The sequence below is a fragment of the Leptodactylus fuscus genome, chromosome 7 (genome assembly GCF_031893055.1).
Source record: "Leptodactylus fuscus isolate aLepFus1 chromosome 7, aLepFus1.hap2, whole genome shotgun sequence".
In the NCBI taxonomy this organism is placed as follows: Eukaryota; Metazoa; Chordata; class Amphibia; order Anura; family Leptodactylidae; genus Leptodactylus; species Leptodactylus fuscus.
In genome coordinates this window covers 50734992-50753269 of record NC_134271.1, presented here as the reverse complement: position 1 = coordinate 50753269, position 18278 = coordinate 50734992, and the positions used below count along the sequence as shown (strand labels likewise).

Genomic DNA, 18278 nt, shown 5'->3' with positions numbered 1-18278 from the left:
TGGAATGGTAAGCATGTGTCAGCCATATAACATAGCCTGCACCCAATCTGTATCTGTGGTATCAGCTCTTGAGCCTACATCAGTAGGATTGCTGCACATGTGGGACTGACTGACCATCTTATGGTACTTTACTGGCTCAGGGGAAAGAAGGTTTAGACTATTGGGATTCGAAATAACTGCATATATGTTACTGCTAGAGGGGTCTGGCAGCAGCTTTCCACCCTCTCCCCATTCTGAAAAAATGCATCCAGAGAACCTTCCTCTGATCAACTGTAATCTGAGGAGCAACTCACCAGAAAGTGGGCCAGGGGTGCAGGGGAATTGAAATCTTATTTCTAGGTTCTTCCAGATTTCAGTTGATCAGTTGGAGTACCAGCAAGTTATCTAATAATAGGCCATTGTCCAACTACCATCCTTGGACCTCAAATATTCCTTCTTATTGTTTATTTGTATAGCACCAGTAATTCCATGGCGCTGTACATTTGTGGAGGGGTTTATGTACATAGTACAAATACAACAGCAAGTGTAATGTACACAAAATTAACAAAATTACTAACCTGAGACAAGTAGGAAAAAGGACTCTGCCTGCAGGTATACAAGCTGTAAGGGAAGTTATTTGGACACAATTGGTCTTCACCTACCTTTTGACCCCCCCTTCCCATACAGTTGCATCTATGCATGTTTTTCTGAACAGGGAGAGGAAAGAAAACTGCAGACAGAAACCTTAGTGAAAACTCAACGATTGGTCATGTTGACACGTAACAGCCCCAGCCTTCTTTCCCCCAACATCTGCCATCAGGACAAAGTCAGGACACCACCATATGTATTAGATGATGGGTGGTCCCACCACAACTAATCTAATATGAAATAGCAAACTGTAGTCACCAGCAAAAGAAACAATAGACTGCAACTGAACAACAATAGCAACTTGAAGCATTTTCCTCACATCCATTGCATCAATGTAAATCAATGAGCATAATGCTTTGATGTGAACAGAGGAAATTATTACCTATCAGATACACTTAACAACCGGATGGCGTTCAGAACAACACCTGACTTGCTGCATTATTGGACTACCTGACCCTTTCTTCCTTTCTCTCCTTTGTTTCTATAAGTATCTCAACATGATGCCTTGTTGCCTCCAATTTTTAGTCACTGGATTTTCCTATGATGGCAGAGATATCATCACTGGACATCAGAATTCTCTATACGTTTATAACCTGGAAGGACATAAGCAGGGTATCTCCTCATTCCCTATGTAGATTATTGTACATCAGTGCTTGCTGTGTGGGCAGGTCTCCTTGGAATTCTCCTTTTAACAGGATGCCTTGCTGTGTAACCGTTCTGTTTGTTCAAGTGACAATTCAATGAACATAATAATTGATCCAAATGCTTTATTATTAACAGTATACGTCTGTTTAAAAGTGGGAGCGATTCTGATATTAAACCTATCAGGCTAAGATTACACAGGGAGGGATTGCAGTGTGTCAGCCTCTGTGACCTGCTGGTAGTAAACCTATTGTGATGGGCTGTAGTAGCATTGTGGACCAGATTTATACAAATCTCACCCTCATGCTGCAACTAAACCCTGCAGCACAAAGTAACTGTGTATGTCAAACATTGCTGCAGGTTTCTCCCATGGCTATAAACCTTTGCAATCAAAAGGTTAAAAGCTAAATGTAGCCTGCAGAAAAACCTACAGATGAGCCACAGCAAAAACCGCCCCGTTTTGATTCCAATTTCCCTATTGGAAATTCTGCAATATAATGCCCCCACTTGGCCCTAGTATTCACACAAACATGGTACAAAACTGCAGTGAAAAATGGACAGATTTATTTTGGCTTGTAAATCCAATGTTGTAAACGAATTGTTGGTAAAGCAAGTTCCAAATATACCAGTTAAAGTCTAAAGGTAGTCTGTTCTGTAGATTAGTCTTATCTTAATATATTCACATGGTTATTTAAGTAATTTTATCAATCACAATGTTAGCTCAGCCTCTTAGTATTCTATTGATTAAACGGCTACTATAAACTTTACGTCTAAGAACCAATGTAGCGTGCTGCAGCCAAAAAGTCCAATTTTCCTATGCAAACTTTCTGTCCCTCCCCGGAAATAACAGAATGAGTCCAAACTATCTGAATCAAAGTAGGATCCATGTTGGGTAGATTGCATATGCCACTAGTCAGTGACCTCCTCGATACTGACTGATTGTCCTTTTTAGGACAGTGAGGGATTCACTCAAACCAGAGTGAGTTCCCTATCTCTGTATTTAGAGATTTATAGAACATACCCTTTCAGTGGACTGAGCATTTGAGGATAGTGTAAGGTAAGTTGATGGACCAAATTTAACACACCAGGGCAAACTACTATACTTGTATTATTTAGGGACCTGTAGGATTAAATCTGGCTACTGCACAGGAATAGGGCATGAAATCACTCCATCCACTATTAATCTAAAGTAGAGATTAGCGTTTATTCATTTCTATGGGAACGTGCTATTCAAAATGGCTGTTTCGAATAGGTTTAGACTGGAAAAATTAGGATTTGGCCAAGGGTGATTAACATTGGCATCGGATCGGCAATCGTTCCTGCTGCCTACACGAGTTTATTTGTGTGGGGATGATTACTGATCCCGATCCCTGCTACCACTAGTGCAGGGGATCGGGGCTTGGAGAGGGAGACCTTTATCTCCCTCCTGTTGTCAAAATGTAAGTGCCGGAAGGCAGGGGTCCAGATAGCAGGCAGCCCCCTACTCTGGTACAGTAGTGAATTTGGCAAATACTTCACTACTAGATGAGTGGGGGTTTGGACCACAGCACCTACAAGAGGAGATGCCCAGCAGAGCAACCCCTGCTTGGGTACAGCAGTGAAACCGGCCAGCTTCACTACTGTACATAGACTGCGTAGAACGTCGGGGGTTGCTGCATCCATCTTCAGGCAGCACCCAGCGAGCATCCGGTGCTGAAAGAATTTTAAGAGAGCCAGATGGAAAAAAACACTGCTGGTAGCATTTTTCCATCTGGCTGATGCAAAAATATGGTGTCATACGGCACCAAAACTGATGCCTCTTGTGCCAGTACCAATCCCATAGAAAACTGTAAGATCCATTCTGGCATCAGTTTCCCTCCCCCTCATGTGCACCACACTGGAGGGAAATTGATAGCTTTGGCATACATATGTAAATGCACTCTAACACAGTAGTAACAGTTGAATATGCTTAGAGGAGGTGTTAGATTCCCTTTAAAAAGCTCCGACCTCATAATAATTCTGGTGCATCTTATGCTGGGTTCACACCAGCGTCCGGTCTCCATTCTGAGGTTTCAGAAGACAGAAACCTGTCAGACCAGGGGCCACACGGTGGCTCAGTGGTTAGCACTGCAGCGCTGGAGTCCTGGTGTTCAAATCCCGCCAAGGGCAAAAAACCATCTGCAAGGAGTTTGTATGTTCTCCCCGTGTTTGCATGGATTTCCATCCCATATTCCAAAAAAAGACATACTGATAGGGAAAAATGTACATAGTGAGCTCTATGTGGGGCTCACAATCTACATTTAAAAAAAAAAAAAAAAGAAACCTGTCAGACCCGGGTCCAGCCGTGAGCGCCGTGGAGCATTTTGAGCTTTCTGCGGCAAAACAATTTTTTTTAAAACGGACACAAAGTCCTGCATGTCCAACTCTGTGTCCGGTTAAAAAACAACGGTTTTGCAGCGGGGAGCACAAAACGCTCACCGGCGCTCACGATCGGACATTTTTCAAACCCATTAATTTGAAGGAAACGGAAACCTGAAAGCGGAGACCCCGGGCGCAGATGTGAACAAGCCCTGAGGAGTTCCTGTGCACTAGAACTGAAACATATGTCAGGACTGACATAGATTTCAGGTATATAAATAACTCACACCAGTTTTTTTTTTTGTTAGACTAGGGGCTTCCAGCCTCCTACATAAAGCCTCATGCAAATAAATGTTGAAAAAAAAAACAGATGTTAAAAACAGATGTAACTGATCTGCTGAAGGAATTTGAATCTATTGAAGAATCTGAGAAAATGGACAAAAATAGGACAAGTCCTTTTAATTCACATTTTATTAAAATGGACCGTCAAAAAAAATAAACACGTGAAATGAATGTGTTCTACAGACAGCCATCACACACCGGTCGTGTGCATATGACTATATACTAAATGTTATGGGCTGGGGGTGTGCTCACCCTGGCCTATTTTGACCCCTGTCCTTTTTTTACAAAAGTGGAGAGTTTGGTAGAACAAGGTCAAGTGGAGTATTTTTATTAGTGCAAAGGATCATGCACCAAAAAAAGGAAAACTTTTCGCTCTTTCTGGTGCAAAACATTGAAAAATTTACCCCATTAAGCTCAGAATAGATGATTGCTGTGGGTTTGGATCCCATTGATCAACAATTAAAACTGATTACATGTTAACCTATTTATGCCGGAGGCTATATATTTTTGAGTTCCAATAATGGAACACTAGGCATAAACGGGTTAATAGGCCAGGTAACTTTTACTCTTGGATAACCCCTTTAAGCTGAGGCCCCACATTGAAGATACACAGGGTTTTTTGTTACAGATTTTGCTGCAGTTTTTTGAGCCAAATCCAAGAATGGCTACAAAAGGAATGGGAAATATATAGGAAATGCTTACATTTCTGCCTTCTACTCAATCCATTCCTTGCTTTGGCTCAAAAAACCGGCATCAAAATCTGCAATAAAAAAGCTGCATTTCTGCATGCTTGAAACATGCTCTTGGAGCCAAAACATCACAGCATGAGGCGATAAACCTCGTTCACTCTTTTTCTCATATTTTTGGAGTGCCACCTGCTTTTTTGGAGTTATATTGTACAGGACCAATCCTTTTCCCATTGGTGAGCACCCTATGCCTATACTGGTGCGGTCGTATATATATTTTGTCTATCTATCTATCTATCTATCTATCTATCTATCTATCTATCTATCTGACTCGGTTGGTATGCTAGGTTCTGCTGACAGACTCTAAAGTCCCAAACAGCAAACAAGCACTGCAGGAAAAAGGTGTGGTGAGGACGGGGCCACAGGTTGGTAGGGGGAACGGGGACATACAGTCGGCAGGGTCTGGTGGGGGAAAAAGGGGGCATGGGGTAGGTAAGACGGGGGAAGGGGGCATGGGGTAAGAGGAAGGAGGGACCACATGGGGAAGTGGGTAGGGACAAAGGGGGGGTGGCGGGTGCCAGGAGGGAGACCAGGTAAAGCGTTCCAGCAGGGTGGGGGGGGGGGCACGGGGTAGGTAAGACAGGGGAAGGGGGCATGGGGAAAAAGGGGGCATGGAGTAAATAACACGGGAGAAGGGGGCATGGGGTTAGGGGGCATGTTCCTGGGGGGCAAAGGGGCATGGGGTAGGCGGAAGGAGTGACCACATGGGGAAGCGGGTAGGGAGAAAGGGGGGTGGCGGGCGCCAGGAGGGAGAGGAGGTAAACAGTTCCAGCGGGCCGCAGGGTGGGCCCCGAGCGTCCATGGACCCACAGGTGTAGGAAGGGCCCGCTGCAGACACAAGGCAAAGGAACAAGCCTGCGCACCGCTCCAGGTGGGTCCCGCAGGGGGTCAGGGTTCCGCGGACGAAGTCGCGGGTAAAAGCTAGTGAGTTTATAAACTATTAATAGTGCTTTCTCAATGGTGGAAGAATATAGTCTATGTAGATATACAGGACACTTCCTCAGAAGCCACTTGCAAATCTAATTGTTTGCGGTCGGGTAATTTGTCTATGGGTTACATTTCCTGTCTCTGCAAGCTCTGGCATCTGTACAGGGCTAGGACTTGTACCTTTTAAAATCAGTTACAAATGTAGGGCACAAAGGGAGACAATGGGAGAATTTATTATTTGTATTATTTTTTTTGCACCATTCTTGTTTCATTTGCCTTTTTTTCTGAGGTGTATTTCCTAATTTACTAAAAGGGTGCACAATGTGACATATTCTTGTGCAAATTTACCTCAAGATAAAAATTTATTCAACTTTCTTTTTTTTTTTTTTCAAAATGTTACTCCAGACAAACCACATCCACTTTCCCCACCAAATAGTAAAGTGACAAGCCTTGTAGAAAAGTCATGAATAAAGGTGCAAAAGAAAGATAAATCCTGCACACACAGCATGATGCATTGAACAAGGGCCTGAATGAAGGGTAAAAATAAGGTGCACTGAATCAGTCTATTTTTTTATTTCTTTACTTGGCTTCAGACATCATGAGCCTGCATGAATTACAGGGTAATGTATTCCTGGTTCCTCTGGCACAAATGTCATTTTTTATATATTTGTTCTTAAGTATTTAGAATCATAATAAGAAAAAAACAAAACAGTCCCAAATCAACAGTGATAAGGCAAGCTGGTGTGTCATATCCAGAGCCTGTACGTATCGCAGAACTGGGAAAGCACATATACTTGAGGTTGGCAAAAAATATGAGATTCACTAAGGGAGAAAAAACAAGTCCATATGGCATATAGAGAAATCTGTGTACTACTGAGGTTACATCTAGAAATATTTCTATGTGGATGGAGTTTACCTGTGGTCAAAACACTGATGGCTGCTAACGTTTCATAGAATGTCTACTATCTATAGAAGTAGATCACTCTCTGCAAGTACTATAGGTTCCATGTTAAATGGTTATGTCAAGCTGCTTCCATCTGCTTCAATATGTGCAGGCTACCATAAGTACAGTTTTTCAGAATGAATGAGGTTTTCTAAGGACAACTCTTTCTTTACATTAAAAGGGTATTCCCATAACTCTTGTTCTGCAGCCTGAAGGCTCTGTGTTCTCTTCACTTCCTGTATTTCTTGGCACATTGGTGGGCGGAGTTTCACTTGCTCTACTCTCTGCTATGCATTACCACAGTATGAAGCTGATGTGGAAACTGATGTAGCAGAGCTGGATTTGAGTCAGCTTGCATTACATACAGAGGTAACAGACTCCTTATCTCAGCCCTTATCAGCCAAATTCAATTAAACCGGCTGATAAGTGGAAAAGCTGAAGATAGACAGCACAGTAATCCCAGAGCTCTCACCCCCCCCTCCCCTATCTGAGGAGCTCCGTTGCTTGTCAGCCCCTCCCTCCCCCCTGAGAGCAGGCAGCTACATCACTTGGGAAATGAGCAGATAAGCCCAGTGGCCATAGAAACGCAGTGTCAACAATGAAGTGAATAAATTAAGATAGCGGCCAAACAAAGCAGTTTTGATAAAGCAATGTATTTAGGAGCAGTCTTATATCCACATAAACTAGCAGTATAGACAGAATGCTTTTCATGGGACAACCCCTTTAAGGGAGCCTTCACATGGAGTAAACGCTCTGCTCATTCTGAACGTAAACTCGTTCAGAGTGAGCGGCGTTAAAACAGATCCCATTGATTTCTATGAGTGCCGGCATACGCACGTATCACATTGAAAGTAATAGGTAAAAAAGCCTCCCATTGAGTTCAATGGGGAGCACGCGTATGTCGGCACCCATAGAAATCAATGGGATCTGTTTTAACGCCGCTCACTCTGAACGAGTTTACGTTCAGAATGAGCAGAGCGTTTACTCCGTGTGAAGGCTCCCTAAGGCTGAGTTCACACAGAGTTTTTTGGTCAGGATTTGGAGGCCGTATTCACTTCAAAATCCTGACCAAAAAGACGACTCCCATCCAGACGCAGCTACCTCGTATTTTGGACTGGAACCTGAAACTACTTTTTCTCTGTCCAGGAGGAGCTATGTACTATACACAGTAATAAAGATAATAATCATCTCTGCTCCATAGGCACTTACCGTATATATTGCACTATATTTACTGTCATTGGATCATAGTATACTTACAACTAGAAGTGCTTAGAATTACGCAAACATATATTCTTGTAGTCATGAAAAACACACGCGAGCAGAATATCCTTGAGTGTGTATCTCCATTCATGCTGAAATTTTGGGAGAATGAAGTCAGTATGAAACCATTACGTTCATTTCTTAATCCTAGCCGTTGTGGATCTGCCCATTTACAAATGACATATTTTGTGTAATATCCACTTTTCATTCACTTTGTGCCCGCACCACATGCTAATCTGGAATTTTGAAGAGATTAGAGTTAAAAGAAGAAAGATCTGTAAATATGTTTCTTGTTGGGATCAGAATGTAATTACAGTCACTCTGGATTAGAAACTTTCCGGCTGAATCACGGGTTAATGTCCCCGCAGATTGCTGCGTTTTATCTTGACATTTTTATGTCAAGGACTTCAAGGCAAAAAGGAAAAGCTTGAGCAATAGGAATGTTTCTGGTAATGATCTTTCCACTGACTCTATTCCTTGACTCTACCATAACCATGCATGCTACTTTGGCAGAGATTGCATGTTTATTTCAATAGAAAAAGGAAAAGAAGTTTCTACTTAGAGCTTATTCATCCTAAATTGGGGCAGCAAGTTAGGGTTTATTCACACTGCTTCATCATATGCTTAAGAAAGGGGATGGTATCCCTGAAATCCGCTGCACCATTGTATAGTCTAGTATAAGTTTTCTTCAGTTCTATGATTAATAAACCTATAGGCTAGGGTCTCATAGATTGTAAGCCCTTGCTCATAGATTGTAAGCCCTTGCTCATAGATTGTAAGCCCTTGCAGGCAGGACCCTCTACCCCACTGTGCCAGTTGATCACTGTTAGTATTATATTTGTTTGTATATTTTGTGTACTGTATGTAAACCCCAAATGTAAAGCACCATGGAATTATTATAATAATGTAAAGCACCATGGAATTAATGGTGCTATATAACTAAACAACAACAATAATAATAATAATAATAATAATAATAATAATAATGTTGTGAAAACGCAGTTGGGTTTACATGTTTAGATGTTAAAGTGTAACTAAACTGTCAGACAACATTTGATTTTCTGGCAGTATTTGTGTCATTAATAGGTTTTGTAACATACTTTATAAAAAAAAAAAAATTGGGATCCTTTCTGTGAAGGAAAGAGTGAAAAATGCAGTGAGAATTTTCTTTATAAAGTATATTACGAAATGTATTTATGACAAATATTGCCAGAAAATCAAAAGTTGTCCGAAAGTTTAGTGACACTTTAAGGGTACAACACACCTGCCTAAATGAGACTTAGCACTAAAATCAGCTGAATATACAAATATATGACCCTGCATAGTACTGAACCATGAATATACAAGGTATATACTACTAATAAGAACCAGACAGATAGATCCTGAAGAAACACAATATATTTATTGCAAAAAATTTAACTGCAAAAGATGGACAGTTTGGAAGCAACAAGAAACAATGAGATTTTGGCAGATGTACTGTATAACCCAAAAAAAGGAGAATTCCTACTCTGGAATCACACATGAACTTGTGAAGCCATTTTTGGACCAAACACGATAGAGAGGAGAATTTTAATATTTCCTTTATAGTTTTCATTGTTCGTAAAGGGGCACTGTCATTGTCAAAACGTGTTTTGAGGTACTCATATGCCTGAATAGCCTTTAAAAAGGCTATTCAGGTGCTGCCCCCAGTTTTTCCAATGACCCCCCATTTTTCTTAAAAATCGGTAAAACCAATATAGTAATGATGCTCATTGAGCACCCTGGGCGTTTCCCAGGGCGAGTGAGCACCCCCCTGCGTCATACCTCTTCCACACCCCTCCTTGGCTTGTGGTGCGTTATGCCCTCCTCCTCCACACTTGCTGTAACTGCCTCCATGCAGTCTCGCTCCTGCACTTGAAATCCCGTGCATGTGCAGTAATGCTCCATTCTGAGCGCTACAGCGCATGCCAGAGCGCCATTTTCTTGAGCAGTATGCTGAGTTCTATAAGAAAATGGCACTTGGGCATGCGCAGTAGCACTAAGAATGGAGCGTTACTGCACATGCATGGGATTTGAAGTGCAGGAGCGAGACTGGATGAAGGATGGAGGCGGTTACAGCAAGTGTGAAGGAGGGCATAACACACCACAAGCCACGGAGGGACATGAAAGAGGTATGGCACAGGGGTGCTCGCTGACCCTGGGGAATGCCCAAGGTGCACGGTAAGCATCATTAGCATATCGGTTTTACCGATTGTTAAGAAAAACAGGGGGTCTTTGGAACAACTGAGGGCAGCACCTGAATAGCCTTTTTAAAGGCTATTCAGGCATATGAGTGGCTCAAAACATGTTATGGCAATGATAGAGCCCCTTTAAAGCCTCCCTTATATTTGTCTCAAATGACTGGCACAAAAACTGTATGTGTGATTTCATCCTAAGGAAGTTAAGAGCGTTTGGTTTTGTGTCTCAAACTGGAATATGGAAATGTTGCAAGCAATTACTGGCATATAATAATCTGACCACTTTGACAAATCTGACTCTATAAGCTTGGTAAAGCAATAATTTAACAAAAATCTAAATAGTGCAGACAGATAGTGCAAATTTTCTTTATAGAATACATCCTAATTCTCTAGAAATTCAAGAAATCACTGAGGTTCCTCATGGGCTGAATCACCAACCACAAGAAAGCAGCCAATTCCAGGGATCAGGTCTGCCTACAACATGGCTGAAAAGATTAAATGTGTCATTACAACCCTGCAGTAAATCAGTATTATCCACATCATCATCAAGCTATATATCAAGTAAAAGTGCATGTTCATATTACCCTGAAGGTTCATAGCTGCCGATCCATCAACATTCCTATCTACATTATATAAATGTGCACATGTTCCTATAAAAATCAATACAAACTTCATGTAAACATATTGGCCTCCTTCATGAAAATTAGTGTAGTCAAATACTTGTCCTTAGTAACCGCATCACATTGACAGATTTTGACCAGCTGTAATGGGTCACACTTTCCATTATTTGATCACACAATTTTTTTTTTAATAAGGCCCATTATAAATACTGTGCTAAAACATCACTTTAAAAAAATAAATCATAAAGCTGTGTTCACACTTTGCTATACGGTACTGACTTTCAGCTGCTCTCTACCATACTGGAGCCAATAAAAAAGACAAATGCAGGGAATGGGTTCTTTTTGGCAAAAAGTGTGTGAACAACAGTTTAAAAAAAATCACACGTAACAAGCAGTAACTCCACAATGATCAATTGAAGTGAACAGGCATATTATATATTACGTGCTTTGATCTGCAGGCCTACTGTACTGACTACAGAAATGAAGCAACTTGTCGGCTGGTTATACACATTAAATGTATATGAGCTGAACCCACAGATTTCAGAGGACTCAAGCGACCATCTATTGTGTGTGGTGGCATCCTATAACTCTTCATCCAAAGCAGGGGAAGATAAGCGGCCTTCTCAGTATTTGCAATTCAAAACACATGTTGAGTGTACACGTCTTTGGAAGATACCTGTTGACTGAATATATATTCGGCTGATAGTTATCTGACCAGCTTTAGACTTCATTAAAAAAGTTAAAGTTTTGTATTCAGCTCTCATGCAGCCCTATGAATCGCCATAGTATGATCTGTGTTATTTCATTCTATCTACCACTTTTTGTTGCTAATTTACAAGAATGTAGAAGAGGGGCCAGATGGAAGAAAGTAACATGGGAGGATCTGTAGGATCTGGATTCTTGAATCAAGGCTATTTGCAAAGTTGCTCCATTATTTGTGTTAGAAGATGCATTGAAAGCCTTTAAAGTCTATTCAAAACCCCAGCCTTGCATTTTCTTTGTGTAGTTTTTCTTTCATCTCCTTTGTTACTAGATTGCCCCACAAGCTGAAAAATACACAAGAATGTTAAATCAACATTGTGCTTATTGACAATTAAGAAGGAATCAATGACAGCAATAATGGAAGCGGGATAAAGACATTAGCGCTAACCCTTGCCTCACCACATCTACAACATAAGGAATCATCATGGGTCTACATGGTGAACAGTATTGACTAAACTTCTTCACTCAAATCCGTATCTAACTCGGCCAGATATCTCCGAATCTACATAACAAGGTGCCCCACTTGTTGGAGACACAGAAAGGCGTCTGGAACTCCAGGAGTAATGAACATTTCATGAACATTTTATTGACATTTGGTCAAAATATACATTACTTATTGAATGTCAGGAACCTGTCATAGCGTGCTGGAAGTGAACACCAGAGATCTTTCACCGTGCACAATGACAATGCAGAAACCTCTGTATAAGGCTAACGCCTCATGCAGCAAATGTTTGACTTGGGACCCTGCCATTTCCAGTTATGCCACTAGGGCTATGGAAGCCCAGCCAGTGCACGGGCAGCACATGGATAACATCCGCGTACCACCCATGCCATTCAATCAGGGCCGGCAGCTCACAAACCCATTGGTTCCATTTAACACATTCTTGAGGGACTTGTACCTGTCACAAGGAAATAGACCTTTTCTCTTTGGCAGGTGCCCATAATAGACAGTCAACACTTCCTTTTGAGCAAAGTGTATGATGAAGAGAGTGTCAGGTAGCAGTGTGTATATAGTATGGAAGGATAAAGCCAGGAGAGGAGATGCATAAGTGGCAAACCCTACTACAGATATTTTGTAGCGTGGCCAGATAGTCCTGTATTACAAATAGCAGATGTGTAGAGGGGCACAGAAGAACATGTACTGTATTATAAACAAGAACATTAAAGGGGTTGACCAGGATCATTTATTTTTTTTTAAACCCATACTCACTTGTCCCTGTGCTCTGCTGTCTCCAAGTGCTGTCCTGCTAATCTGTTTTCTTCCAATGAAGTGAAGTACTTTTCTCTCCACATGTTCCCTGCAGAGATCTCGTGGCAAGCACACGGACCCCATTATAGTCTATGGGTATCTGTGTGCTTTCACTGCACACCGCTTGCAAATGCGTTCGGTAGTCCGTTCGGTAGTCCGTCCCCATGCGGACTCCCTCAAACGGATTACCGATGCAGATGTGAATGAGGCCTAATATAAAAATATCCTGGAGAATCCCTTTAAGGAATAGTGAAGAAGGAGAAGCAAATAAATGATTGATAGTCCATCCAACAGCTATCATGATAAACTCGCGAGAATAAAGATGGAGGGTATGTAAGCTAAAACCTCCACTGCTGTACATTCTCCATTGGGTTTAGAGTTATTAACTCATCTACTATTTCTCACTTACCTTATCTTTTTTATCCATAGACAGATACTTAAAGCCTGGGCCATTGCTTCTGCACCTTTCACTCTGATCTGGTTTTTCTCAAGACTTTAAGAAAAGAATAATTGGGATATATCAGATGGGTTTACTCCTTGTACAGAACAGATTTTTTTTATCATGATTCTATGTCTATGAATAAACTTCCCACAGTGTCCCTAACTGGATTGGGTTTGATTTTATACTGTGGGAGCCTTTGATTCCTCACAAGAGAAGCCATATGTATTTGACAGTCACTTATCACCGTCCCTTTCTTCATGGAAATAACAGACCCATTCAGGGCTAAATCAGTAGGTCGTGTATTTGGTCTGAGTGCACAATGGACAGCACTTGGATTTATAATAGTCCATGGTGCATTTCCCACCACAGTTTTAGGCCTTATTCACACATTCGCATTGGTGGATTTGTGAGGTGTTGTGCTGTGTGTGTTTAATCCGCTTTTCATGTAGACAAAAAGCAGATCAAATTTTTTTTGTTTCATTTTTATATTTTATATATCCCTGGCTCTGTGAAAAACACCGATGTCTGTGTTCTGTTTTCTTTTTATAACGGACCTATAGACTATCATTGCTATGATGCAACCCAACATTAGCCAAAGCAAAGCTAAAGCTTAGAAATATCAATCTACACCATAAGGCTAAGGCCCCACAGGACATCCCACAGCAATAAAGTGCTTCTGGGGAAGAAAATACGGCGGGATAGCATCGCGGTTCTTCCCGCAGCACTTTAAACAGAAAGTTTACAGAGTTTTCCCCTGTGGATTTTCTGTTGCAATTATAACTATGGGGAAACCGCCAGCGTTTCCGTAAGTATAATTGACCAGCTGAGATTTTCAAAACCATTCTGGTTTTTACTGCAAAGTGGGCATGAGATTCTCTAGAATCCCATCCACTTTGCTTGTACTGTAAAACTTCACAATTTTAGTGGTGTTTCCGTCCCGTGGGGCCCTGGCATAAGTGTATCCAGTACTTAAATGTTCCACCTACTCCAACTTCTTTAGTCTTCTCATGTGTTTCAGAGAAGCAGAAAGAGCACACGATCCGTCATCTCCAATTCGGTTCCATGATAATCTACAATAATATTTTCATTAATTGGAGTCAATGTATATTACCAAATCTGAATATATTCTGAGTGTGACACGGTAGAGGGGAGGATATGTGACAAATAGTTGGGGGTGTTGCCAATAGGGGGACAGACGACATTGTGGGATCATAAGGTAATGATTTACTCTAAAAAAATGTATGACTAGAAAATCACAAGAGTGGACTGTAGTCCTTTTATTTACTTGTATTTTAGTAACATTTTATATTCATTGAAGTTGTTCCTTAGTTTCAGGAAAACGTAGTTGGCAATAAATGTCACCGCCGTTTCGGCGCCAATAGTAGTTGTCTCTTACCTGTCCGTCTTAGCACTGACAAATCTCCCTAAATGAATAGTGTCTACCCTTTCCTTCCCATAAAACTCCATCAAGCCCCCAAATATTTTGACCACATGTTCCATACAAGTACAGTCATGTGGATGAGCTCTAGCAAATGATCTAATTCATTTTCAATTCAAGTACCTATACGTATGTCTCTATACGTATCCATACACCAGCTGACCTATACAGTGAAGACTGCCCATATGACATCAGCTCGTGCCCATTTGCCAATCATATGAGAAAAAGATGCAATATCATAACAAGGGAGCCAAGTAATAGTTACACTATGTATAATATGCAGTTTTTCTATATGACTTTCCTCTCAGTTATAGTAATGACCATCCAGTACTATAGTATTAAGTAACATTATATAAAACCAGACTAGAATTTAGCACATTAAACAGACAAAAGTTCTGCTACAAGGCTTATTGGAATTGTCTCACAAGCTCACGTCTTTCCTACAACCTGTTTATTTAGATGATTTTCATATCTACGTGTGTTTTGTATGCACAAGTTGTTCTATTCTCTACACATTTTGCATACTTACATGATTTCTTCCAGGTTCTGACAGCATCCGAGCACTTCTGCCAGAGATTTGCAAACACTGTCAGATACTCCACATAATTTTAGGCTGTGGAAACACAGATGAAGGGGTTAAAGTGAATTCAGCAATGCATACAAACCAGGGTTAGTGAAGCATGTTTTATCGTAGAAGCAGAACTGTTGGACTGGAGATGATGTCAGTCTTTACCTAATGGGGTAATATACTACAGAAGAGAATTCCACAACCTGAGGTATATGTAAGGGGTGTATGCCACAGGTCTAAATGTTCTCAATGTGATGCTGCTGGCCTTGATTCTTTTCGCCCCCACTGCTACTACAGGTTTCCTATTTTGTGAGGGTACTCTTTCAGGCTTTTAATGTTATAGGGGTACTGTGTTCTGTTGTATAATGGAGGCACTATAGGAGGTGGGATTGTAATGGGAGAGATCTGTTATATTGTTAAGGTGACTGATTCCTATCGATGCACTATGGCACCTAAAACTTTGCTAAGATCTCTCCAGCACATCACATGTTCGGTCCCTCTTTCTATACCTGTATACTTACAAACCATTGTCCTTAAATGGGCTCTATCATTGGGAAAAGACTTTTTAAACTAATCACATACTTGCATAGGCTTTAGAAAGTCTATTCCACACCTACCTTTAGTATGTAAATTGCTTCAGTAGTTTCTGAATAAGTCAGCTTTTATTCACATGCTAATTAGGCTCCTCGGTGCACAGGAAATTGTCACCAGCTCTCCTCTCCCTGCTGTGTGTTGTGTGGGAGGAGGAGTCAGCAGCAGTAGCAGCAGCCTGTGCTGTATACACAGCAAACAGTGCACACAGAGACTTCCAGGGGTGCACAGAGAAGGCTAATTAGCATATGAGTAAAAACAGTGTCATTCAAAAACTACTGAGAAAATTTACATACTAAAGGTATGTGTGGAATAGCTTTTCTAAAGACTATGCAAGGATGTGATTAGTTAAAAATTACTTTTTCCAATGATAGAGCCCCTTTAATGTGGCTAAACCAAATGTAGTAAGAAGTTATTCACCATTTTTCCTACAATTCACAGCAATGTTTGGAAAAATAAAAAACTTTAAAGTCTGTATATGGCCCAAGTGATCACACAATATAACATCAGGTTATTCCAGGGCATGTGTTGCTGGCACAATATGTACACTCACCGGCCACTTTATTAGGTACACCATGCTAGTAACGGGTTGGACCCCCTTTTGCCTTCAGAACTGCCTCAATTCTTCGTGGCATAGATTGAACAAGGTGCTGGAAGCATTCCTCAGAGATTTTGGTCCATATTGACATGATGGCATCACACAGTTGCCGCAGATTTGTCGGCTGCACATCCATGATGCGAATCTCCCGTTCCACCACATCCCAAAGATGCTCTATTGGATTGAGATCTGGTGACTGTGGAGGCCATTGGAGTACAGTGAACTCATTGTCATGTTCAAGAAACCAGTCTGAGATGATTCCAGCTTTATGACATGGCGCATTATCCTGCTGAAAGTAGCCATCAGATGTTGGGTACATTGTGGTCATAAAGGGATGGACATGGTCAGCAACAATACTCAAGTAGGCTTTGGCGTTGCAACGATGCTCAATTGGTACCAAGGGGCCCAAAGAGTGCCAAGAAAATATTCCCCACACCATGACACCACCACCACCAGCCTGAACCGTTGATACAAGGCAGGATGGATCCATGCTTTCATGTTGTTGACGCCAAATTCTGACCCTACCATCCGAATGTCGCAGCAGAAATCGAGACTCATCAGACCAGGCAACGTTTTTCCAATCTTCAATTGTCCAATTTCGATGAGCTTGTGCAAATTGTAGCCTCAGTCTCCTGTTCTTAGCTGAAAGGAGTGGCACCCGGTGTGGTCTTCTGCTGCTGTAGCCCATCTGCCTCAAAGTTCGACGTACTGTGCGTTCAGAGATGCTCTTCTGGCTACCTTGGTTGTAACGGGTGACTATTTGAGTCACTGTTGCCTTTCTATCAGCTTGAACCAGTCTGGCCATTCTCCTCTGACCTCTGGCATCAACAACGCATTTCCGCCCACAGAACTGCCGCTCACTGGATGTTTTTTCTTTTTCGGACCATTCTCTGTAAACCCTAGAGATGGTTGTGCGTGAAAATCCCAGTAGATCAGCAGTTTCTGAAATACTCAGACCAGCCCTTCTGGCACCAACAACCATGCCACGTTCAAAGGCACTCAAATCACCTTTCTTCCCCATACTGATGCTCGGTTTGAACTGCAGGAGATTGTCTTGACCATGTCTACATGCCTAAATGCACTGAGTTGCCGCCATGTGATTGGCTGATTAGAAATTAAGTGTTAACGAGCAGTTGGACAGGTGTACCTATTAAAGTGGCCGGTGAGTGTAGATGTGGTAGTTTTCAGCTTTTACCCACTACCAGGAATTGTACAAAAATGAAATGTCAGCCCCTGACATTTTATGAAGAGTCAGCTCCAACAGAAAAGACACTTTAATCTTTCTGCAACTGCAAAATGGCTACAGACTGATCCAACAGTGTATCTGAAGATCCTACAGTCACCCCAGTCAACTACAGAAGAAAATAACCCCATTTAAAAATTATTTAGCATCCTGGGTCGGTTTTTCTTTTTTCTTTTTTTTTTTAAATTCTTTATTTATAACGAAATAAACAAATTAAACAACAAAAATCAGTACGGCAAATGGCCCAGTCACAAATCCGGGTACCAGAAGCAAAACAAGGCAAAACAAATAACCACGAAACAGGTCCAAACAAATAGAGTCAAGTGTTGGTAAGCCCAAGGGGGACCCAGGGCAAAACAGAACCAGGGGGAAGAGGGAGGAGAGTAGGGAAAAGGAATGAAAGAGGAGAGAGACAAAGAAGACGAGGAAAAAAAAAAGAGGGGGGGAAAGGAGAGAGAGTGAGCAACTCCGAACCCCAAAAATGGGGAGCAAGGCCCCCCACAAGGCCTCAGCCCATCACATCTCTGTATAATTGTGAACCCTGGAAGAGAATCCACCCTTCATGTTCTGAATGTCCTCAACTTTACAAATCCAATGGCATAGAGAAGCATATGGCATATGTGCAACAGTGTTCCCTCCTCCGTGCCACAGCGCCAACAGAAAGAACAGGAGAACGGGAATAGCCTGTGGAGCTTAGATGGAACTTGGTACCACCTAGTCAGAATCT

General features: G+C 41.6%; 1 protein-coding gene across 1 annotated transcript in view; it reads right to left on the bottom strand.

Moving 5' to 3' along the window:
- Positions 1-11390: 11390 nt before the first annotated feature.
- The window catches only part of NLRC5 (NLR family CARD domain containing 5), a 95335-nt gene continuing 88447 nt past the window's right edge, over positions 11391-18278 (bottom strand). Inside the window, exons 43-46 of the mRNA XM_075281856.1 lie at positions 15081-15164; positions 14100-14183; positions 13081-13164; positions 11391-11706 (exon numbers count right to left, since the gene is read on the bottom strand). Coding sequence (XP_075137957.1) covers positions 11634-11706; positions 13081-13164; positions 14100-14183; positions 15081-15164 — 325 coding nt within the window. The 3' untranslated portion in view covers positions 11391-11633. The remainder of the gene's footprint in view (positions 11707-13080; positions 13165-14099; positions 14184-15080; positions 15165-18278) is intronic.